The following is a 24,955-nucleotide window of genomic DNA, read 5'->3' on the forward strand; positions in this document are numbered from 1 at the left end:
AAATCACTTTTGATTCTATCAAAGTCGAGAAAAAACTCAAAAACTTGTTTGGAATCATGAAAAGTCATTTAAAAAACTTCAAAGTTAACTAGAAATCTCTAAGAATGTTGAAAACTTCAGTCTTTCCAATACTTAAAATAAGTTTGCAATTTTTACCAAGCCCGTAAAATATCTAGTCACGGATTTGTTATAATTGTTACAATTGAATTTAAAGCGCAATCACTCGTTTCAAGTAAAGTAAAAAGGGAAAGATGTCCGTTGAACCCAACACACATAAAATACATTCTCCTACAAATTTTTTTCGTAATTACAAAAAAAAAAAAATGTCAAACATCTGCTACGCAATCCCAAACAAAAAACAATAAGCCAACAATCAAGTAACATCGCCCTATGAATTGCAATACGGATAAAAGCTCATGCATCACAGAGCTCCCAGTCCCGAATCGAACACCAGCTTTATTATTCACGTACTAAAAAAGATCCAAACAAAAGAGCATGGAAACACAAACATGTACGGTTTCAAATTTTTTGCATTCACGAAAAACCATATGCAGCTCCGCGTCTCTCGATCTCATAAATTCGCCCTCCGCATTACACGCGCAAGCTTTAGTTTCATCCATTGGCCAAAAAGCAACCCTTGAAAATAAAAATGCGGGAATCCATCATTTTTACGATGCAATAAGCCAAGAGGTAAAGAAAAAGCGCATAAACCGCGTACAATAAACGGAGGCGGTATAAATAAATAAACCAGAGTATAATAGCCAGCTTGCAAATGCGGCAAATCCGACTTACCGTCGAAGTGGCAGACAATACCAGCTCCGGCACAATTGGCGGTGAAAAACAATGGGCCAGCCTGTAAGAAAGCCGGGCCAAACTCCCCATTGTCGGGCCGCGGAACAAGCGAAAGCGCGTGCGTAGGTACTATTACTCGACCAACTTGCCCGACGGCCCCTTTATGCTGCAATTCGAGTGAGACGTCGAAGGGAGCAGCGCATATAGTTTGCGTTCGTATTTGCGAACTCGCGCTGTGAGCCACTGATCGATCGGGGAGCATCTACAAGATCGAGAACGGCGAAAGCGTGGAAATCGTAAGCTTCGCTCGATGTATCCGCTTCAATGAAATAAAACCCAGAAACGCAAGCCAAGCTTGCGGCTCGCTTTACTGGACATCTTATTTTTGTCTCTTTTGTCCAATCGTTTGCAAATAGGAGTTGTACAACGCAAGCGTATCAAGTGCACAGGTAGCTTTTTCCAGACGTGTCGTACTGTTGCGTAACTTACATTGGGTTTACGGATCGCTGTTTGAAAATTTTAAGTAGTGATACGAGGATTTAGTCAGGCGTAAAGCCTTTCTTGATCAGTAGATTTAATAACTATATGCAATAGTGATTTGAGTCTCTTAAAATTATTTATGAAAAACTGAAGCATCGAAATTTACTTGAATCTTAGGTGCACAAATGAAATATTTATTAAAGTATGGGCACGCAATATGCACAAGTACGTGAAATTTAAAACGTTTTATTTTTTCTAAATGAATTATAAAGTGTAATGTACTTTCAAATACACATAATCGAGTGAAAAATAAGGTGATCTGGTATACTTTTTGTAATAACACTGAGATACGTTTCTCGATATTGAAGTAGTATAATCAACGTATGGTCAGACATTCACTGACAAGCTTCCCTTAAAAGCCTCATTCCACCGATAAATAATGACAATAGCTTTAGGTTCTAGACTTGACGAAAAAAGTGAAAAAATAGTAATAATCATGTGTTGCAGGATCGGCCATCGAAAAGCTCTGCGAGTGCGCGATCGAGGAAAATCTGACGGACCGCGAGGCAGTTGTACGAGCAGCCAAGTGCCTACTGGGCGCGGTGACGCGCGTCCTCCTCCTAGCAGATATCACAGTCGTCAAACAGTTACTCATGGCTAAGGACAAGGTGGCACGCAGCCTCGGCCGGCTTGAAAGCGTGTCCAACTTTACCGAGTTTGTGAAGGCCTTCAGTCAGTTTGGCGCTGAGATGGTCGAGCTGGCGCACATGACGGGTGATCGACAGGTAAGGGTGGATGGTGTTAACTTTTTTTATGTATTTTGAGGGAAAAAAGGACCAATAGTTTATTTGGGCTTTTATTTAAATTGGTAGTAAGGTAACGACGGACGAGGGAGAGTGCCAGGCTTTGAATGATTAATTCGTTTTTGTGAAGTGGTGTCAATGTTCTAAAATACTTTTACTATCGTGTCAAATACACTTACAGTGACATTGACAAATAGCGCCTCAATTTTCATCATACTTTTCATTAAATGTGAAATATCAATTCATCTTTTTTTCATGCAGTATACATACATGTATACATTTCAATATAATCAGTTTTTCGAAAGTAGTCAAGGCCTCCTGATAATCCAATCGTTAACCTCGTCGACTTTTACGCTAAAACTTTGACCTAAATCTTGGTAAAGGATCACATTTTTTACGAAGATTAAAAAGGAATTGAATAAGTTTATCGAGTTCATCTATAATAATATGTATCTATAGATGTAAATCAAAGTAAGTTGATAAAATAGCTTTTCAGCCGAAAAATTTAGTTTTTTTTTTTTTTTTTTCTGTACAAGAAATACATGTACAGTTATGGGCTCTTGAAGTATTCAAATAGTCACTGAAACTTAGATTTTTATGTATTGAAATTGTATTAATTATACGAAATCGTGATCAGAATCAATCAATGCTAATTAATAGCACGTACCTCTGAACCACTAAAAGTTTTAACTATCCCAATTAACCAAATTTTCAACAGTTAAAAGATTTTTTCTCTCTTTGCTCAATCGATCCTTCCGTACACTTATCAATATTACTACGTACGTCAATTTTCGTAATTAAAAGTTATTGGATCAAAAAAAAAAAAAAAAAAAAGATGTAATCAGTTTCTGATAGTCTTTAGTAAAGCTCTAATGACTTTTTTTTTACTCCCAAGAGTCCACTTGCAACACTGATAAGACTGCATAAAAATCTGTAATTGCTTTTTTTAGTAATAGGAAATGGGATTATTTGTCGTAAGCTTCATTTCAGCAAATTTTTTTTTTTTTTACTGCTTGTGCCTTACAAACACGTAAAAAAGCATTTTCGTGCAACATAATTTGTTAAAACATCCGTTAAAATATAATAACATAACTTGTGTGATTATCAATAAACTTGATACGGAGGTAAATGTTGTTTCATCGAATTGATTTCAAATGAAACATGTGAAATAATTAAATTCTTTAACCAATCGACAGTCCACCCATAAAAAAATCCATTTCCCTATTTAAGTAAAAAAAAATAAAGAAAAAGAACAAAAAAAATGACAATGAGCTACCCCAATTTTTCGCACAGAACGACCTGAAGGACGAGAGGAGAAGAGCCCAAATGGCGGCGGCTCGTCAAGTGCTCGAGCGCAGCACGATGATGCTGCTTACGTCGAGCAAGGCCTGTCTGAGGCATCCCGAGTGTCCCTCGGCCAAGGAGAACCGAGACACTGTGTTCTGCCAAATGAGGCGGGCGATGGATCTCATCCATTACGTCGTCAAGGACGGGGTGCTCGACTGCAGCGAGTCAACCTACGCGAATTCGCAAGTGAGTTGCTCCGTTATTGCCACCCCGCACTGGGGGCGACGTTATTCATTGCTATTGTTTACTTGGGATACCAAATTCGCTGCCCATCGAACCTAGTCACCTTCGAGGGTCCACTACGATGCGTTTGTCTCCGAGTCCTCCGTCTCGGGGGGTTTTATAGCTGCTGGAGCATAACTTTTTTTGAGAGTTACCATATTTTGATACCATTTCAAATATTAAAGCCCCAATCACACGCCTGCAGAAAAAAGCTGCGGATTGCGTCAAAAAATGTTCCCCCACCCTATTTCAGTGCGATTCGTGCAGAAAAGGCTTATGGGACTGCGTCAAAGAAATTAAACGTATTTTGCATAAGTGTTGAACGTACAACGTTTACATGTTGCCGAAAAGAGGTTGTGTTACGCACTCGGCTTACAAATAAACGGTCAATTCTTATTTTTTGAGAACTGAGCGTGTTTCTACATTTTTTAATCAGTTGTTTGCTACGATAGTATTCTACTCTAATCAGTTGCTTGAAAAAACTTGTAGTGTAAAGTGACTGTAAAAATAAAATAGTATTAAACAATGATTGATTAAATTGTCAATTATAAGTTGTCAAACCAGTAAGTTGCTTCCCACTTGTGAATAAAATAGAAACTAATTCATATATTTTTCTTAAGTATTGACAATATTTCAACTGCACATTGACAGTCCTTTTCAAGTCAAAGGTGAAAAAATATCATCACTGAGCATAGTCAAAAATTGTAAATACAAATTGCATATTTTCTTGCTTGTATTTTATAATATTTTTTTACCTTTGACTTGAAAAGGACTGTCAATGTGCTGTCGAAACGTTGTCAACGCTAAAAGAGAGAAAAAACGAGTTCGAGCATCAATTCCCTTTGGTTCAATATTGTTTCCTTTACAATTCGTCGCTGTTCTTGGAATCTTTTCAATTCACTAATTCATACTCGTTACATTAAAAATTATCGAAAGAAGTTATGATTGCGTTTTCGAGTTATGACTTGCTTTCCACACGGAAAAACTTCACTCGTCAACCCATAATTTATCACACAGTCGATTTCTCTTTCCTCGTAAAATAAGGAAGGATATTTTTATTTTGACATGAAAAAAATAATTTAAATTTCTTACCCAACTAATCATCTGCAAATTAGTATGAGATACCAGCGATATTTCTCTTGTCAGCGATTCACTTGAAAAACCCAAAAAAGTATCTCTTTTTCGCCACACAGTCAAAAGTCCAAACAAACAAAGAGGACGATTCCCACAAAGCCGCAAACCAACCATGCCCATCCGTTCCCCACCTCCCCGAAACAAAACACAAAGTAATCCCCCACGCAATCAAGCCACCGCCACCCCAATCTCGAGTTTACCAGCGATTTAACATATGTTTGTCCCACATCTCCGACCCAGAGTCCACAGCAGGAGGACTGGGACAGCAGTACAGTGTTCGCCGCGTTGAAGCAGTTCGAGCGGCTGGTCGAGTCGACGCGGCTGACTCTGCTGAGCGCGGGCTGCCGCGAGACGCTCACCGCGGCGCTGGACGTCGTGGTCGAGCGCACCCAGGACTTCACCGACAGCGCCTACACGAGCCACGAGCACCGAGAGAACATACTGCTGCTCTGCGACCGCGCCAAGCTCGAGCTCAACACGCTGCTGCGCGTTGGCAACAGTATGGTGAGGGGACTTTTTTTTCTGTTTGCTTAGACATGCATGCTCTTGGAAAGTAGACAGTTAAAAAAAAATGGCTTTTGGGCATGGGGGTTTTTAAGTCGCTTTCGATGCTTTTTTTTTTTTTTTACTTTTGACTTCGGGCTGAAGGAGTTTTCTTCTCCGCGAGGCTGGTAAGAGATAAGTTCCGACTCCAACGGCATGGAGGCACAAAACTTTTATCCAGGGTGTTTCTATTTTAAAATCGGTTGCTGCTTGAAAATTTTTTTTTTTTTTTTTTTTTTCTCCGGCGTCAATTTTACTTTTTGTTGTACTACAACTTTAAGTGTTTTTTCGAGAGAAACTCTTGACAGTGAAGGTATTTAAGTAGTGTGATTATTTTTTTAAAAAAGTAGTTTTACGCCTTTATTTAATTTAGTGAATTAAATACAACTCGCTCAGCGAATTTACTGCATGAATAATAGTGGCCAATTGATTGCCACTTTTATTGCAAGCCAATGAAACAGTATTTTTAAAGTCTTTCAAAGTCATTCGTACTCGTACATTGTGACGAAAGGACTTACGAACCTCTTGGAAAAGACTTTGAAAGTAATCAAAAATTTGCTGAAATACCTCTAGAAATGTTTATAGTCTTTAAAAGACTTGAAAAATCTTCGAATGCAATGAAAATTGATTTAAAATCACACGAAGACTTGAAATCGTTATCTAGCGAATGACCAGTCATATGAGGACATTCAAAATGTTTAAAGGCTTCATAGTTATCTTGATATTTTTAAGACTTTCAAGTCTTCCAAAGTCTTTCAAGTTCTTTTAAAATTTTTCACAAACTATGAAAACTTGGAATAGACGTCAAAAGTCTCGTTAAGAATTCAAAGTGTGCAGCCTTTCGATCCCAATCTATTTTCACCACAGACCTAATATTTGATTAATAAACAATATCTATCTTTTTCAAAACCCGGAATGACCCACTGCATGCTGTAACCTGTAACCAACCTCGCCATCAAAACCTGCACGCAACAAAAAACAAAAAACAAAAAAAAATCGCAAAAACCACAGTATCTGAATTATGGACAGAACTTCGAGGTGAGTTCAGTGTCGGGCTCACCGAGCTCGGAGCTCGACCAGGCTATACTCGCGGTGCTGCAAGCGACGCGCGATTTGCGCCAGCAGTTGTGCCAGACGACCATGGAGCAGGCGGGAGATCTTGGGCAGGTGACAAAGGCTGGCCAGGAGCTCGTCTCGACAATCAGGAATTTATCACTGGCCAGCGACATTGATCGGTTGCAGGAGAGCAGCGACCGGTTTCACGAGTACATTGACCACATACTTGAGGTAAGGCACATAATGTATTATTATTATTATTATATATTTTTTTTTTTTAATTTCAAAAGAATAAGATTAGTTAATATAATCAGGAAGTGCTTTTAAAGCAATCGACTAAAATCAACAGCATAATTGCAAGCCAGGATTGTTTTAATTAGTAAGTAAGTGAAATTTGCGGTAGAACAAAGAAAAAACGTTATAATCGCGAAAATCAAACTACTACAAGCCATGCTCACTTTCCAGCATTTTACTGTTTAATTTTTATTGTCCTTTGTTATTACTTCGATATGATTCACGTGGAGGTTTCATCAGGAGATTTTTCTGCTTTTTACTGATGCAGTTATTATTAAAACCTGAATTTTTAAGTTTAACTTGTGGAAATCTTTGAAATACGGTGGAACGAAGTCTTTTTTTAGTCTTGAAATATATCATGTACCTCCCTATACCAAATAAAAGATTATACATTGATAAATAAATGAGTTTTACATTGATTTTTCAACGATACTTTTTGCAATAACTATTAAAAAATGTATCACATTCTAACAGAAGTTTAATTAATAATAACTAATTATAAATTAAATAAGCTAGTACTACTCTTGAAAATTTTTTAAATTCCAATTAATTAATCTACTTACTGGTGAGCTATGTTTTTGGAGAATCAAAATACTCAACATCCTTAATACCTACAGGTTTGTAAGCTTCTGAGACACGTGGCACTATCGGAATCGCTGCAAGTTTCAGCAAAGTTCACGGAAATCAACTTACGAATTTACGGGCCTCAAGTAGTTACAGCTGCCCACACGTTAGCGAGGCATCCAACTAGTAAAATCGCCAAGGAAAATCTCGAAGGTAGTAACCTTTACAGCAATGATTTTCACTATACTGTCAACTATAAAGTAAAGATAAATAGTTCTTGGCTCAGTAATTAAGAAACAAGCTTTTTTTTTTCTTTGACAATTAGATACTGATTCAGAAGTATAATTCTAAAAAGTTCTCAAAATATTCATTTCTTGCTGCTATCACATGTTTATTGAACCCTAAACATTTTCCATCCGTGAATTTCTGGAAATTAAAAATAGTTAAAAGTCAGAGTGAACTAAATCTGATAAATAGCAATGAAGTTTCAACAATTTAAAATCCCCCAATTATTTGATTGTCAACGTGCGTGGATGCATTGTCTTGGTGGCAAACAATTTTCTTACACCCTTCCTTCTAGAATGTCTTTAGCCTTGTATTAGCTAGGTATTTAAATTCATTCATTTCGTCAACAACATACTGTACAATCTATCACTTAGTTGACAGATTTTTATGAACCAAAGTATTTGTCTCGTCGTTTTGACTTTCCATATTAAGCAACGAGTATATGATGATCCTCTGCTAATTGCATATTCAATGTTTACCGTACCGTGCGTACTATTATTGAATAAAAAATTTAATAATGAAAAACAATAAATTTCTCGATGAAATATCGTTGATAATCATTCAAGAATTAGATAATCAGCAGTTTATTGTTAATTGAATGTTCCTTATGATAAACGACTGACTACTGCATAAAAATCAATATTGATTTTTTGTCAGCTTGAATAGTGCTAATATCTACATGTAGAGTTAAACAGATCTTTCTACTTGACTAAACCAACAAACATAAGGGTAATCAATTTTATGAATGGTTTTTGCTTAAATACCGCTCAGATTTTCTACGAAAAATATGCTACAGAGATCAAGCTCCAAATCATGAGTCATCCAACATTTAGACATACTTGTTTAAAGTTGTTTAGCTCCAAACTGGTCACTCGGTACTTTTGCAATATGTGTACTATACATCTATGAAATAAAATAGCCATTTTGATCTTAAGACTAAAGGGTCAACTACATACTAGGCTGAGAACTTTTTAGCTTGACCTCGTTTCTGCAAGAATTGTCTACTGTTTCAAATCAGTCCGATAACCATTTGATGGAATGTTTTGGTTTGCAGTGTTCGCAGACATGTGGCAATGGTTAATGTCAGACGTGACGACTGTAGCAAAAGACGTTCTTGAGTTGAGCCAAAGCCGACCAGAGAAGCAAGTTTACATGTCCCTTCCACGACCAGGAGTACGTTGATAATGAAACAAATTAACAACCACCCAAAAAAGTAATAAAGCTAAAGCCTTGGTAATCCAATTACAGAAACATGGCACGACAAGCAAACCCCTAAAACCCGTAAGACTGGACAGCGAGGAGCAGGCTAAAATCGCAAAAGCTGGCCTCGAGATGAAACGCATAACATCGGAAATGGACGCGGAGACGGAAAAGTGGCAGGAGAACGGCAGCACCATGGAGGAGAATAACGATATCGTGAAACGAGCGAAAAACATGTCCTCCATGGCGTTCTCCATGTACCAGTTCACGAGGGGCGAGGGCGCTCTCAAAACCACTCAGGACCTGTTTACCCAAGCTGAGTATTTCGCCGAGGAGGCCAACAGATTGTACAAAGTTGTTAGACAATTCAGTTACCAGGTAAGCCAACTTCATCACCAATTTGCTCGTCTAACTCTAACTGGAATTGTTCTGAATCATCTTAAAATTGTTATCTATCTCCTGTCTATCTTTTTCTATTTACCTTTTCCATTGTTAAAGAATTTTTATACAAACATCTATAATTATTGGACTCTTGACTCCAAGTATACTCGTGCTACCAAAGTACCTTACTCTTGAGTTGACACTTGTTGGAATACACTACTTTTAGTTTTTATTTAATTTTTCCTTTACTATAACATTTTTTTTTGTAATTTACTTGCGCACAAGCTACATCCAACTCTTTTTTTTCAACTTGTTTCATCTATCTTCCTTCTATCTCTTTATTTTTCTTTTAGATTTGCTTTAAGATATAAATTTACATCTCGTAAGATAGAACACTTGTAATAGCACGTGATTACATAATAGCTTCTGTATAAAGCACTTGGTAATTAATCAAACATATGTATAAATAACACACAAACTGCCAACATGCATACATCGAATATTTTTGGATGAAGCTCATGCGCAGTGGACTTAGACCATTAGACACGTTGGTTATTGTATTAACACACGTTTGTTGGTCCTTACGTAAACCATCATAGTTAGGCTGTTGACATTTATCTACGTACACAAATAGATATACTATCAAAATTGTTGGATTAAAAAAGAATAATTAATAACAACACTACATCTATATCTTTCATGTAATAACTGTATCTTCTTGTAAGACATAAATGCTAACCTGTAAATTCTGTATTATAACGCCTTTTCGATTGACCCTCGCTCTTGAATGCCTCCATCCAGGTAACTTTATCTGTCTTTACTTTAGACCCGTTGGTTGTTTATCTACTTTAATTTTATTTTTTTTAATGTCATTTACGCCTGTACGAATATTCTCATTACTCTTTCGTATATTATCATCGTCATCATTCAGCCAATAACTAATACATACGAAACATCTGTTATTCTTAATGATATGTTTTTATTTCAATGTTTTAATTTTACGAATAAATTATACGGTAAAATTTTATCAAAATTTAAAGTAAAAATTCAATGTTGATACTGAAGAAAACAATTCTATTAATCTGAGTAACCAAAAGGGCGCAATCTCGAAAACGAATTCGTGATCTTAATTTTCGAGGATTTTTATTATTTTCCAAAATAGTTGATGTTAATGCTATTTAATATATTAACGTACGATTTTTTTTTCATAAATATACACATATTTTTTTGTGTGTTCGATAGTAAGGTGTGTTTTAGATGCTACGGGAATGCTTCCGTCTGTGGACGACGTCTATGTGCATTGTGGTTCCCCTCTTTCCACTCTATGGGGCATGACTATGATATGTCCCCAAGTTTTTGCTAGCTTCTGAAAAAAAAGCAAAATACACCAATTGCCTTGCTGCTTTCTTTACGAGCCTCACATTTAAAAACAATGCATTATTGCTGATTTATGTGTACATATTTGTATTATTTCTTCGAAATGAAAAATATGTTTCTGCACGTCTGCGTAAATAAAGCACACCCAAACCTTGAGGTTACTGAATGTCTATCATGTATTTCACGTTATGTTTCACGAAGCTGGCAAAAGCAATAAGGTCTGTACTAAAATCACTTTTCACTCACATGATCACTCTTTTAACTAACTTTTATCTATCTTAATTAATTACTTCTGTTTAATTTAACTTTTATTCTGCATTGTGATTGAGTAAGGACATTTAGATCAGATATATACTTGAATATTCAACTCGTGTGTGTGCAAACGACTACTCACCAGATATTGTGATTTTGATATCAGGTTGAAAATTATTGAAATTAATTTATTACTGGTATTCCAAAGGCGCTTGCGTACACACATTTAGTTTACTACACAGTTAATTAGATTACCGTAGCATTTATTATAAAACTTAAAGTACAATTAAAATATATTTCAAAAGATCGTTAAATAAACGCATTTATCCCAATCCTGTGATTAACAGGACAGTGCAAAGTTGAAAATTACTTATCTATTTCAATATTACTATTAACTATTCGAAAATACTGTCAAATATTCAAACCTGGGGTACGATGCGCTTGTTTGACGTGCAAGCCAACCCCATAACCCAATTACCACGTGTATTCATGTGGGTCACAGGTACCGGGTGGGCCTCACAAGAAAGAACTTCTGGAGAATCTCGACCGCGTGCCAACCTACGTCCAGCAGCTGCAGTTCACAGTTAAGAACCCGACGGTCGGTAAAGCTGCGACTTTCGTTAAGGTCGACAATGTCATACAAGAAACGAAAAACCTCATGAACGTCATATCGAAGGTAGTCACGACGTGCTTCGTCTGCGCCACAAAGGTGAGTTTTATGTGCAAATTAGCTGCAGCGCTCGTTAATGCAAACAGGGTGCTAATGTCAATGGTTGTAGAAGTAGAAATATTCATCGTGGACGTTTATTCGATGTTGTATACTTGTGTAGTATGTGTCTGTTTTTTCAGTAATGGTACGACCTTAATGACAATGACGTGGACTAAGAAACATGTATGTGTATGTGAACGGACATTGATTAATCAAAAATTATCGATGTTAAAAGTTGAACTGGATAACTGTTTGAGACGTTTAGACATTTGACATTATTTTATGAGGGTAGATAAAACAAATCTTGACTTTAATTGACTCAAAACTAAAGGGAGTTTACAAACCATGTGTATTACTTGATACTTGACATAAAATATCGTACGTACTATACGTGACATGAATAGTTATGGGTATTGTACAACAAGTGTTATAAAAATAAGAATTATCTTTGTTAAATGTCATAATGATAATGCTAATTTTATACATAATATTATGCTGATGTGTCTTATTCTTATATTGCATAGACCGTGTATATTCTATACAGCACAATATCTGCACACACGTGGTATACTATCGTTCTTTATTTTTATGGTTTCCACTGTATCCCATGCACAACCATCACCACCACAACCAACAACAACACCATAAATCTATCAGCACAACTTGAGCATGCCGCAATTCGTGGATGTGAATCCTGCTTCGGTGCCCGGTCTGGGGGAAGAGGATTGCCTGTACCCGATTAGTCCCCAAATGTTGCCCAATGCAAAACCCTACGTGCAGCCGCATCCTCTTACACTGGCACAATTGTACACAATCGTGAAACAACCGGCCGCGCCATCACCATCACCACCACCACAACCACCAAGTCCGTCGATGCTCCACGATTATCTGGACAACCTGAGCCGTAATCAGACAAAGACACCCATTATCCAGCACTACTACTTTGATCATTTACCGCCATCAGCTCGCGAATCCTCCCAGCTACTATTTCCAGCCACAACCACGACCAGGAATATGGCAGACTCAAACATGGCAACAGCAATCGCAGCATTCACGCCACCCGAGTATGCCAGCCTACGTGCACAAGACCAGTCTCAGATACGACGGAGCTCATACCGGTTACGGCAGTCGAGCTTACCGAGATGACAATTGGTCGTGAGCTGTGCCGGTCGAAAATTGGATGATCAACATATGCTGCAACTACTTCGTCTTCTCCTCTATTACAATCACTGCACGCACTTGTATCTCTTCTGTCACTTCTTCTTCTACTACTATTCGTTGTTTTCCACAGGTTCGACTCTCCTCCTGTACATTGTTTCGCTTTTCTCCTAATCAGATTTTTTTGTTTAGTTTAACCCGTCACTGTTGACTCTTGGCTTCTAAAACCACTAATGACAATCCTTTTTGTGAACCGCAATTTTTGAAACAGGTGGAACAAGAACTTTTTTTAAATGTTTCTCCTGCAGCTTCTTTTTTGGAATAGCGAATACTGTTTTCGATAATCTTAGATGTTGTTGCTCGATTTTTTCGCACATATTTTCATGTGTTGACATGTGTGCGTGTATTGTGGCTAGTACATGTTTGTTGGCTTTGACTAATAAGAATATAGTGCGTATTGGCGATGTATAATGCTAATTTTTTTTTTTTCCATAACATTTATCAATTAACATTTCAGCAACCACAATCAACGTTACTATTGTAAAGGTTTGTCTCGACAGTATCAAGTATGTGTATATTGTCGTATACGTATGTATTGATATTGTCGAGAAAATTGGATAAAATTTTATGGTCAGGTAGTGTATAATAATTAATAGAAAGCAAACGGTCATTTTTGTTTTCTTGATTGACAACTCATTTGTTTTTAACCGTAATTGAAAACAAACCCATATCAGACTTCAAATTTGTTTTAGCATGAAACTCTCACTCTTTTGTATCATCTTTGTAGATAAAAAACTCCGTATTACAATTTCTATACTACCTACCGTGATAACAAAAATCATAAAATTTCTTAAATCAAAGTTTTTTTGAGAAAGATTTTTTGTACTCAATATTGGACATTATACAATGTAATATACGTAAAGTGTGAGTAAACGTAAGCAGTAAAAAACACAGCTAAAAAGTAGCCCCTGTATCAATTGGTCTCCTTTGTATACACAATTCAATAATTAAAAACTCCGCGCTCGACCCTAAATGGCCTCTGATTAGATGACAGTGCGTAAAATGCTCATTTCACGCACAACGAACACGAAACAACTACTTTCAACATGGGAGTTACGTGTTGGGCAAATTAAGGTATTAAAAGTTGAAATTTGTATTATTTGCCATTTAGGGTCGATTACAAGCGAGTACTGCCAAACCACTTCAGTATCAGTGCTAAAAATCAACCGCACTTGAAATAAAATTAAAAAAAAAAAAAAAAAAAAAAAAAAAAAAACTACGTACAACCGAGCAATTCCCCACGGGAGTAATGTACCTGAAATAACACCGGCACTCACGGTGCCGTATTTTGTTTGCAGTACAACCTGGATTTCCGAGGTCTGTCGGTGCGCGGGGCCGGCGGCTCGCCGTACCGGGGCGGAGACGGCGCGGGTGCCGACGGCGACGGAAGCGGGGCAGGCGGCGACGGCAGCAAGGTGGGCTCCGCCCCAGGCAGCGACCCGTCCGTCTGACAGTTTGGGATGGCCCGACGGGCCAAGGGGGACGCTCGCCGCACGCGGGTTTCCTTTTTGCTTTTCTAGGCTCCCCGTCGCGCCGTTTTTCCTGCTCCGCCCGCCTCGAGGACAGCGTCTTGTCGCCACTACTCCTCCTCGTTGCGTATCGAGGGTCGATTGGTCGCCAACGACAGGCGGGGCACGAGACGATGACTCAGGGATAGCCTTACACGGAAACCTGGGTGCGGCAGCCGGGCGGTCAGGGACGTACTTTGTGGCAAAGGCGAAGCGTCTCGGGATGGCGTGCAGTATCTAGCCCCCGACTAATCTGACGAGATATTGTACCCCCCCCCCCCGCCGCTGCGTAAAGTCGACGGTCTTGGCCACATCGAAGACTCTATAGGCTTGACGACAAGGGCGACCGTGGGCTCCCTGAATTTTGTAAATAGTCGTGTCGCGTATTTTTGTAAATAATACCCGTACTTAACTACGAATTGCGACGGCGTATTTGCTGACGATCAGGGGACTTCAGTCGAGGTTTATCGCGCGATCTGAGGCTGATAGTACGCCGAATTCAAGTTGGACTTCCAAACTGGCCAACATAAGTTTCAACTACTGAAAATTGTATGAAACTATACATGTTAACGAAGCTCCTTTCGGCCTACGGAATATGAAGAAGACGATCGTCAGCAAAAAAATTGAAAAAAAAAGATCGAGCTTTTCTTATGCGATAAAGTATATAAGTATATTAGATAGACGTCGATGGGGATGTTTTCCTGATACTTAATATAGGTAAGTGTATGTGTGCACATTAAAAGAGTCGTATGGGGATTGCAAAACCTGAAAGATGAGAATTGTGAATACGTTGTGTACAGTATATGCATTAAAGATGCGAGAATAAAGAAATACGGAACTGATTAATTTTTAACGAGAGATGATGTAAATGTGACGGTGCGCAAGGCTTGAGGCACGATGTATGAGAGATATAACCCAAAGTTCGAGATTCGCGATGATTAGACGTGTTTAGAGGATAAATCGCGTGTAAATTTTTTTTTTAACCATCATTGTTGCAAAAGAATGTGAGACGAATCGTGTTAATAATTAAATATAATGATAAATAAGTGCTACAATCTTTCGTCCTTTTTTTTTTTTTTTTTTTTTTGTTTTGTTTATTTTAATGACGAATATACGTCCTCCAGTTAATGTGTGTCTCGTATACGCTCGAAATTATTCGATTTCGTGTCACGTATTCGTAATTTTAATAAATAACCTTGTACGTTGTGATACTCGGTAATTGACTTACAACCAACAATAACACCAAAAAAGTGAAATTACAAAAAATCGTAGGATCATCCCTTGAGCGTACTTGATGAATAAACAAAAAAATAACAGACGATATGGTAGCACTGAAAAAGTACCAAGTACAGGAATTTTGCAAAACTGACTGAGTAACTGGTCTTGTTCGAGCTGTCCTGAAAAGTTCCTAGGTACGTTTTTTCAAAGTGACATATATGTACGTGCGACGATTTCATTCACTCTCTAATTTTATTCTAGAAGGGCACTTGTGTATACGGCTTTTATGCGACATTTTTGCTGTAAAAAATCTGTAAGAAACGCTTTTTTGCTCATTTTTCTTTCAGAAGCGTGTGTAAAATAAATTCATCATGTAGTTAAAAAATAGTGTTTAATAAAAAATGGATGAACTGCAAAGAAAGGGCACAAAAAATTATGTATGTACATAAAAAAAATATATATGTGTGTTAAAGTTAATCGTTGCCAATTTTACTTTTGACAATAGTCAATATTATTTTGTTCTTGTATATCATTAATTATTTTCTCGATAAATTTGGTGCTTCATACATACCACGCCTTATTATTGTAATTGTTAAAGCACTTTGTTTTAGTTGAACTACCATCTCTTGATGAGAAAAATATTTTAATTCTAAGAAATAAGAAAAAAGTTATTTAGTATGTTAGATTACGAAAAGTACCTAGTGTTGAACGCTGTAAAATACAAGCTGTTATTGATATTATCGGTCTAGATTTTGTTTCGGGCGAGATGTTTTGTTGTAAAGTAACAAAAAACACGTTACTAATCGATTGAATAATATAATTAACTTACCTTAAATTTCAAAAAGGTATAATCAAAACTTCCTTAATATTAAGAAAATAAAGAAGAAAATAAAAAATAACTAAACAATACTTAAAAATATATATATATATACACATATATTTCTATTTTAAAAAACACAATAACAGATTTATTATTGGAAATTGTGAACATTAACATGAGCGACTATCCTTAATGTCACACTATACAACAATTAGTGGATATTTTAACTTGTACAATCTTGCAAAACGAAAATTTGAAAAAAATTATTAAAGTGTATTATATTTTTTTTTTTTTCTTTTTATAAAACGGAATAGCTCAAATAATTAAATTACAAAGGATAAACAATAGTAAAGTGTGTTAAAAAAAATCTTACAGTTTGATGAGTTTAACGCACATTGCATCATAGATTGGACAACTGAAGTAATCAGAGTTAAAAAATAAACGGATAAAATGCATGGAAGTGCAAGTGCAAATAACTTACAAATGAGGCATAAATTGCGATTCATAAATGTCAACTAAAAATTTGTTGAATTATTAGGTGCCTGCCGTGATACGTGGAAAAAATTTTATTTTCATTTATTATTCGTTTACTTGAATTGCATAATTTTGGTTTAAAAATCGTATGAATTATCATGAGATATCCAAATTCTTAAATCGTATAAAAATTATTTATAAGAAAAATTAATAATAAATGGAGCTTAAAAACGGTTGAAAGTATAGTTTTTTCATTTGTAATCGAGAACGAGAGTGACTTTAGACATACAGGATGTTACAAAGTTCAAAAAAAAAAAAATGTAATTTACGGTGAATTGATGACAATCTCGTGCGTTAAATTAGAGGGAAAATAAGAGTACATTTAAATTTAAATAATATCGTTTGTAGTAACGCAAAGTAAAGGTACCATCTCACATTGAGAGAAAGCTTCTTACCTAATGATTTCTTTCGTAAATATAATTTTAAAATTTCAAAAATGATCGTCGCAGTAAAATAAGATGATTTTATTATAAACTCATTGAGTAATATACATTTTGAATTTTAAAATAATAATTAATAATTTTTCACGTACAATCTAACTGTCCAAATATACGCAAAAAAAGAACCCTTGCTCTATAACGACAAATAATAATACTCTGTTTTTTACAAACAACTTTTGCCTACAAATAAATTTTTCATTAACTAGAAATGACTAAACAGCTGATAAGCTATATAGGTTTAAAAGAAAAAGCATACGCTTTACATGACTGATCGGACGCGCACAAGTTCGTGTCAGTGCTTCGCAAGTTTTATCATTCTTTACAATAAAAGAAAAAAAAAAAAAAAAAGTTTGAAAAATAAAAGCTCTCTTTTTGCTCACTTGGCGAATTTTTGTAGACGTATGTTTATGCGTATGTCTAACTATTCAGCATCATTTAATTTTGTCATTGAAAAAGAGATTACAGTGTGATAGTGATAGACTAATGGAGCTTGATATGAATTTCTGACTCGATTAAAAATAATAAATAAATGTGAATAAAATTTTATCGTACGTGCATTTAGTATTAAACGAGATCAAATGAGTGAACAGGCGTACATACTATTACTTTTTTGAGTGTGCATATAAATGTGTAAAAGTTGCAAATAAATTCGTTAGAGTTGTATGATAATCGAAATTTGTACTTCAAACAAATACGGAAATAATGAAAAAACAACTAAAGAAACACATTATCACCCGACTGATGTAAACCAATAAGTAAATATAATTGTCCGAAAGTTGATGTATGAAATATGAATATATAATGCTCGTTTAGAACTTTTTTTTCAATCTCAAAATACGCGTCCTTTGTAAACGGAATCAATATAGGTAAGCTCGAAGTTTCTTTGTATAAATATAGACTTGCGGTTAAAATTATGAAAGAAAATTAGAATTATAATATGTACGAGAAATTTACGAAAACATTAATAACAAAATAATGTTTTGTATTATATATTGTGAATATAATCGTGGAGTCTTGTAGCCTCGTAATGATTGAATGGTTAAAGCCGTGAGATGTCGAGACAAAAAAAAATAAATATGGACGATTAATTTTATTACTATTTTTATTGTTATGTTATTAATATTATTATTATCATCTTAAGCAAATTTTTCAATACTTTGCATTGATTGTGTATTTTTCGTGCATAGAATATACAGATCAAACGACAAAAGCGATTCTTTGCGAAATTGAAGACGGAACTGTTTTCATTTTCACAGAGCAGCCGATCGCTACTGTCTGATTGGCCCACAGAAACGTTGTCTAATCACTGTTTACCGACTATAAATAGAAAAAAAAAATATATATATATATATTATACAGAGAATAAGTATTATAAGTATCCTGATTTGATTTGCGTAAATGTCTTTGTCATGTCGTATGAATATACATTTAATGAAAACAAATACAGTTAATCGAAGCAAGATAGAGAGAAGACAGAGATATATTATATACATATATATATATATATATATTAAAGAATAAATATAAATAAAGAAATAATCGCAAAATGAAACTATAGTCTTCCTATGGCAGCGTTTCAAAAGCGCGAGTAACTTTTCCATTGCAAAACGAAGCAATCCGCGAGTCGTTGTCCATGTAAGCGTAATGAATGGTTGGGCAAACCAAAAAATTTTGAATGTAAAATAAAAAAAAAAAAAGAAACAAAAACAACAAACAGCGCAAAGATGATTTCAAGTGAACAAGAACACGTGTACCTATATGTGGTAGTGTATGCGGTCGAACGTTTAATTTGTATGTGTTATGCGATCAGAAAAAACAAACAAAAATTTACGAATGAGTAAGAAAAAGTTATAGCGAATATCTAGCATAGATTTCGTACTTCGGATTAATTACTTCTTTGTGTAACGAAATAACGTGCTCGTGAAGAGAGACAAGAGCTGATGATAATAATAAAAAAATAAATAAACAAATAATTGTATCTGAGAAATGGATAAATCATTCAATTGTTACTTTCACCTACCAACTTATGTTTATCCTTTATTTTGTTTCCTTATTTTTTTTTCTTTTTATTAAGAATATAAATAAACATAATATAGGAGATCTAAGTATTTTATTAACTTGTGTTCAACTAGCCAGACTTAATTAAAATAATTTTGATCATTTCTGGATTTTACGCTATAGATAACATTTACTGCAGTTTTTTTCGTTTCTGTGTTAAAGTTTTTAAGTAATAATTTCTTATAAAATAGTTATGTTTTAATCAAATAGCCAATTTTTGTCAAAAATTCAGCCCTTTTAGTTACGCAATAATTTTAACCTACATAGAATAAAAAAATCCTTTTTAAGAGTTCTAGTATAATTATAAAAAAATTAAATAAAAATAATTAATTAATTAATTTTTTAGTTTTCTAAAAAGAAATTTTCTGTAAAAATTTACAGCAAAATTTATGACCTTATAATAATATAAATAATGTGCAACAAATTTACTTCGAAATTAAATTGTAAATAGTTTTATGCCGTAAATATTGAGGTGTAAGGATATCAATAAAAAAAAAATTTATTTTGATGCTAAAGTTACAGCTTAACCAATCTTAACTTTTTAAGGATTGAAAGAAACAAGGGACTAGTAAAAATTTACGAATACATCGAAAAAAACTAGACTAAAACTTTGTTTGGAAGTGAAAATTTTTTAAAACAAAAATTATCTTTTTCAGCTGTATACTTTATTATCTATAAAATTTATGTGTTAACTTATATTAAAAAAGTGAGTCAGAAATTTTTTTACATATTTTTAGAGTACAATTGAATACATGAACCGTTTGTTAGAATAAATTATGATTTGCTCTTAGCAAAAATCCCTGCTCCAACATAAAAACTTTATAAATTGACACTTATTGAAAACATAAATAAGTTTCAAATGTAGTATCTATATAATATGGATTGGAACTTTATCTACTTTTCCAAAATAAGTACCAATGAAATACATCGAACATTTTTTTATTTTCGAACCCAAATCGAACTCTTTTATCCACTTTCAGCCATCCCTGCGAACGGTATCCCACCCCTAAACGAATAACATACACCCTTCAGTTGATAGTTCATCAGCAGAGGGTAAGTTACCAGTGAACAGAAGAGCTGACCTCGTAAGCCAATTCCGAAGGGTCGAAGTCCCAACCACCTCCCGCACGCAAGTGCATCGACGTTCCCCTAGTGAGTGCACAACAGTAAGCCAACACTGCTTTTTCCCCCTTGTAATTCAGAATCTTTTTTGCAGCTGATAATTACGACCATAAAGATGTTAGTGGTGGTGCTGTTGTCACCGCAAAACTTTTGATCTCAAGGCATTGAAAGGGTTGTCAAATGTAAGTGTTAAGATCTGAAGTGTTTGCTACATGTTTGGGTATTTATATTCACAATTCGCTTTTAAATATAGAATTCACGTGAGATTTGATGTCAGGTTTGTGTTTACAAGCGTACGTCATAGTGAGTGTTGGATTTTGATTTTTCCTCGTGATGCAAAAGTTAGAATTTATCTAATATCATCTCTGCATGTGATGATAGTGATGATGTATTTGAAGTGTTAATAGAGCTGTCATTTTTTTTCAGTAACAACAGCCCTGCATGTATACATAAACGTACCTATTTTTTTATTGTCAGAGAAAAATATTTAGGTCTACTTTAAGTCTAGAAATTAATTTCTCAGCATTGCACTTATCGGTTTCTTGATTATCGTAATCATGTTTGTACTTTTCAAAGCTGAGGTAACGAACTACGTTACTTATGAAATAACCTTTTTATATCAATAAAATACCTCTTAAACCATAATCATGATGTACCTAAGCTGATGAGAAATTTTCTGTTCATATAAGAATGGGAACGAAGTTTCAGAAATGTGATGTATAATGTTAGACTATATATATATCTAATAGCGATATAAAGTAGAATAATTACGCTGTTCAATCAATTATCCATTTCATGTAATTGAAACGTTTCTTTGATGAAAAATAAAAGTAAGATGGAAGTTACTTTAATAATTACTCACTAATTGTTCAAAAAATCTTTATAGAAAAGTATTTAGTCCGTGGAATTCAATATCAAGTAGGCATGGCTGCTGTCGACGGTGGTCTTACTCTTGATGAAGGTAGTTTGGCTTACAACTATGATAATTGTAATATTTACCGTAAAGTATTGATGAAGAAAAAGTTTTTTTCAGATATAAAGAGATCCATAGAATTACTGGAAAAAATACAAAAAAGTGGGTACTTGTAGAACCGTAATCAAATGAAATCTTTAACTTACTTTTTATTTAATGTTTTAATCTTCACAGGTGGCGAAATTCCAGCTACTAAATTGGCAGCCTTACAAAAAGTTTTGCAAAGTGATTTTTTACATGCCATTCGAGAAGTTTATGAACACATCTATGACACTGTAGATGTACAGGTGATCAACTATTTATATTAATTATTATGAACTGAAAATTGTTTACAGTTTTGTTAATCTAATATTCAAGTTATAAAAAGTACACGTGTTATTCATTAAAACAGCGTGTAATGAGGTACATAAAAATAGCTTCTATTTTTAAACCCAACGCTTGCGCTATTCCGAAGTGTCTTTTTAACATAGTTTTTCTTTGAAACTAGACACACGAGCTTCAACGAAAATTAATGACGTACGCGATTAAACGTAAAATAAAAAAATGAATCAGTAACATGATGAACCCACATTTTAGGGCTCTCAAGATGTACGAGCCTCGGCAACGGCTAAGGCGACAGTGGCCGCATTCGCAGCCAGCGAAGGTCACGCCCATCCAAGAGTCGTCGAACTGCCAAAAACCGAGGAAGGTTTAGGTTTTAACGTGATGGGCGGTCGCGAGCAAAACTCGCCCATCTACATATCGCGCATCATTCCAGGTGGCGTGGCTGATAGGCACGGGGGTCTCAAGCGTGGAGATCAGTTGTTGTCCGTCAACGGAGTCGTAAGTCAAAGATACATTTGTCCTCCATCTTTTTCACTAACAGTATATATAAAATTTTCATGTCATTACGCGTCCACGTCTTTTTCATGTATTATCTTTACTTCTCTGTCTCTAAATCTCTGCCTCTGCATTTTTTCTTCCTTATAGCTTCTATTTCCGCTACTCTAACCATGCTTTTCTTTCTTTGTATCTGTCTTTATAGCTGAATCTTTTATATTACGGAGTTTACGTTTCTTTATCTTTGTTTTTGGGTCCACATCTTTTATTCTCTAATTATATATTTTCTGTATTTTTGCATTTGGCTTAATTTCAATGCCTCTGGATTTTTATATCTCTACGTGTGTTTTTCCTACTCTTTATATCTCGACCGTTTTCCTGCATTGCAAAATTTGATAAGCACTAATACCTATAAATTTATATCATCTATGGATTCATCTTCTGACTTTTAATCTTTACATTATTTATTTTTGTATCTTTGCTATAGCTGCTTACATATCCTCTGTCTATTCGTATTTGTCTCTACGTCTGTGCGGTTCTTGCACTGTGTATTCGGCTCTATTTATCTTTAAAATTTTAAGAAAAATTTTGCTAAAATAAACTACTTATTATTATCTCCAACCATCTTTAATTCTGTCTTTATTTATTTATATTTAACATCCATACATGTGACCATTTCCATGATTGGCGCTTTGTTCATCCTGGCCTCCGACTTTTCGTTACTGCAATTTGGGATCTTAATCTCCATGTTTTTATGTTCAATATTCTATACTTGTTCTATCTCTATGTTATTGACTCTACATCTACATCTTCAAGTTTTTCCAATTTATTCCAATTTATAAGACACTTTGAGTAATCGTATCTCTACGTCAGTGTCTCTCTTTCAAGTTCTCTAATTCTTAATTTTTCAAATCCATTTTCTATTTTATGCTCCTGCACATTTGATGATCAAATAATTAGATAACTTCTTCGTTAAAACATTAATAAACTGAATTTGCATTATATTTTGTGTTTTAGTGCGTCGAAGGTGAAAATCACGAAAGAGCAGTTGAACTGTTGAAACAGGCTCGTGACAGCGTGACACTTGTGGTACGTTACACACCGAAAGTCTTAGAAGAGATGGAGATGCGCTTTGACAAACAGCGAGCTGTCCGTAGACGTTCACACGTTTCCTAATTCTCAACTGCATTGGCGTACTTATGAAACTTAAAAAAAAAGTTGAAGCGTCATGTAGATATAAATATCATGTCCCTCTTTGTCCTTCAAACTTTGTTTCAAACTAACGATGCTATGTTATTTGTTACCAAAACGAAAAATTTATGTAAAAATTTGTTGAATGACTAGGTACAGTGTTGTCACCAACATGGTGAAAACAAAATTTTCAATTGATATTCCTATAGTTTGAAGATATCTTTTGGCAGATTTACGTATAAAATACGTGTCAATCCTTGTTAAAACAATAAATTGTCTATAGTAAGTTGAGAAAGCAATTGTTATATTTATTTTGTTACCTATCAAAAGTTTATTTACCAATGAAACGACTTGACGAAACATCCGTGTTTTAGAATAAAAACAAAAATAATAACACTGCCGATGGAGAAAGGATATAGTTCTACTCCAGCAAATTACCACACTGAGAAAAAATAATAACAATAATTAAGTATAGAGAAATTCCAGCAAAAATTAACATTCCGCACAGTGTATCGAATGCAACCTGGCAAAAAAGAGAAAAGTTATTATTTTTAACAGTAAACATTATTGTTTTAATAGTTAAAATTATGGTTAGAACAGTAAAAATTACCATGCTGGAACAGTGAACCATAAAAAGATCGGTTAATAAATTTTACTTTCCCGCATCGAAATTTATACTCTTCAAATCATAATTTTTACTTTTTGAACCATAATTTTGACTGTTAATACAATAATCTTTACTGTTAAAAATAGTAATTTTTTTCCTTTTTTGCCAACTTGCATCTAATATACTGTGTGGAATGGTAATTTTTACTGGAATTTCTCTATAATTTTTATTGTTTTTTTCTCTCAGTGCAGGACTAATGCTTTTTCTAGTGAGAGAACAGTTCACGTGTGCCGAGCACAGTATTACGTGGGATTCTAAAGGTTCAGGGTGCTTAATAACAACGCGGCAGTTAAACTCAATCAATCACTTTATTGCTATATTCCTTGAGGGAAGGCGCTTTGCGGTCCCAAGTTACATATTGTAACTATTCTCTTTCTAGTCCCGACGTTCTAGAGCCCCGTGGCCACTGCTGCGGGCCTTTTTATACTCTTTCCCCCCCACTTGTGCTCCTTCCTAATACTAATAGCTGAGGCCCATCCCACGTAGTATGTTCCATACTGTACGTGACAACAGAGTGCATTCGAAAATTTGACGTTCGAAGGATGTAGTGATGATATGATGGACACACCTACTGGTAAACGCCAGCGCTACCAATAACGCTGCAAGTACACTTTCAAAAATAATTGAACCCAGAAGCGGGAGTATTTAAATCGGCGTCACTGCTAATATTATTTGTCTTATCTGTTACAACAGCAGATATTACAATCTGTGCAATAAAGCATATTCACGTGTAACAGAGATGGAAAAAGGAAATTCACATCTCTTTCTCTTATTTCACCAGGGTCGCCCAATTACTCCAGAAATACAACAAGGTACGTACGGATACTAAGGATGTTGAGCCAACTTTTGAAAACTGCGTGGGGGTAGATCAAAGTTCAGAAAATGATAAATTCAGAAACAGTGAGTGAAGAAAGTTATAATGTCGAAAGTGAAAATTGCGACAAAAGT

At 35.1% G+C, this 24,955-nt stretch overlaps 2 protein-coding genes across 2 annotated transcripts in view; both read left to right on the forward strand.

Annotated features, from left to right (window-relative positions):
• The window catches only part of alpha-Catr (alpha-catenin related), a 148,565-nt gene extending 134,457 nt beyond the window's left edge, over positions 1-14,108 (forward strand). The window contains exons 3-11 of the mRNA XM_089597299.1: positions 1,780-2,057; positions 3,369-3,608; positions 5,019-5,282; positions 6,351-6,608; positions 7,289-7,448; positions 8,575-8,693; positions 8,769-9,098; positions 11,233-11,439; positions 13,956-14,108. Of these exons, the coding sequence (XP_089453425.1) occupies positions 1,780-2,057; positions 3,369-3,608; positions 5,019-5,282; positions 6,351-6,608; positions 7,289-7,448; positions 8,575-8,693; positions 8,769-9,098; positions 11,233-11,439; positions 13,956-14,108 (2,009 nt within the window). The remainder of the gene's footprint in view (positions 1-1,779; positions 2,058-3,368; positions 3,609-5,018; positions 5,283-6,350; positions 6,609-7,288; positions 7,449-8,574; positions 8,694-8,768; positions 9,099-11,232; positions 11,440-13,955) is intronic.
• Positions 14,109-21,249: 7,141 nt separating this feature from the next.
• On the forward strand, positions 21,250-23,594 carry LOC106639369 (protein lin-7 homolog C-like). Its single transcript, XM_014352937.2, has 5 exons — positions 21,250-21,318; positions 21,391-21,432; positions 21,505-21,617; positions 21,907-22,152; positions 23,167-23,594. The coding sequence occupies exons 1-5, from the start codon at positions 21,282-21,284 to the stop codon at positions 23,323-23,325; spliced, it is 597 nt and encodes a 198-aa protein (XP_014208423.1). The 5' UTR covers positions 21,250-21,281; the 3' UTR covers positions 23,326-23,594.
• The last annotated feature ends 1,361 nt before the right edge of the window (positions 23,595-24,955 follow it).

This window comes from Copidosoma floridanum, unplaced genomic scaffold (genome assembly GCF_036245765.1).
Source record: "Copidosoma floridanum isolate Cflo_tuat_1 unplaced genomic scaffold, Cflo_Japanese_pri ptg000032l, whole genome shotgun sequence".
NCBI classification, from domain to species: domain Eukaryota; kingdom Metazoa; phylum Arthropoda; class Insecta; order Hymenoptera; family Encyrtidae; genus Copidosoma; species Copidosoma floridanum.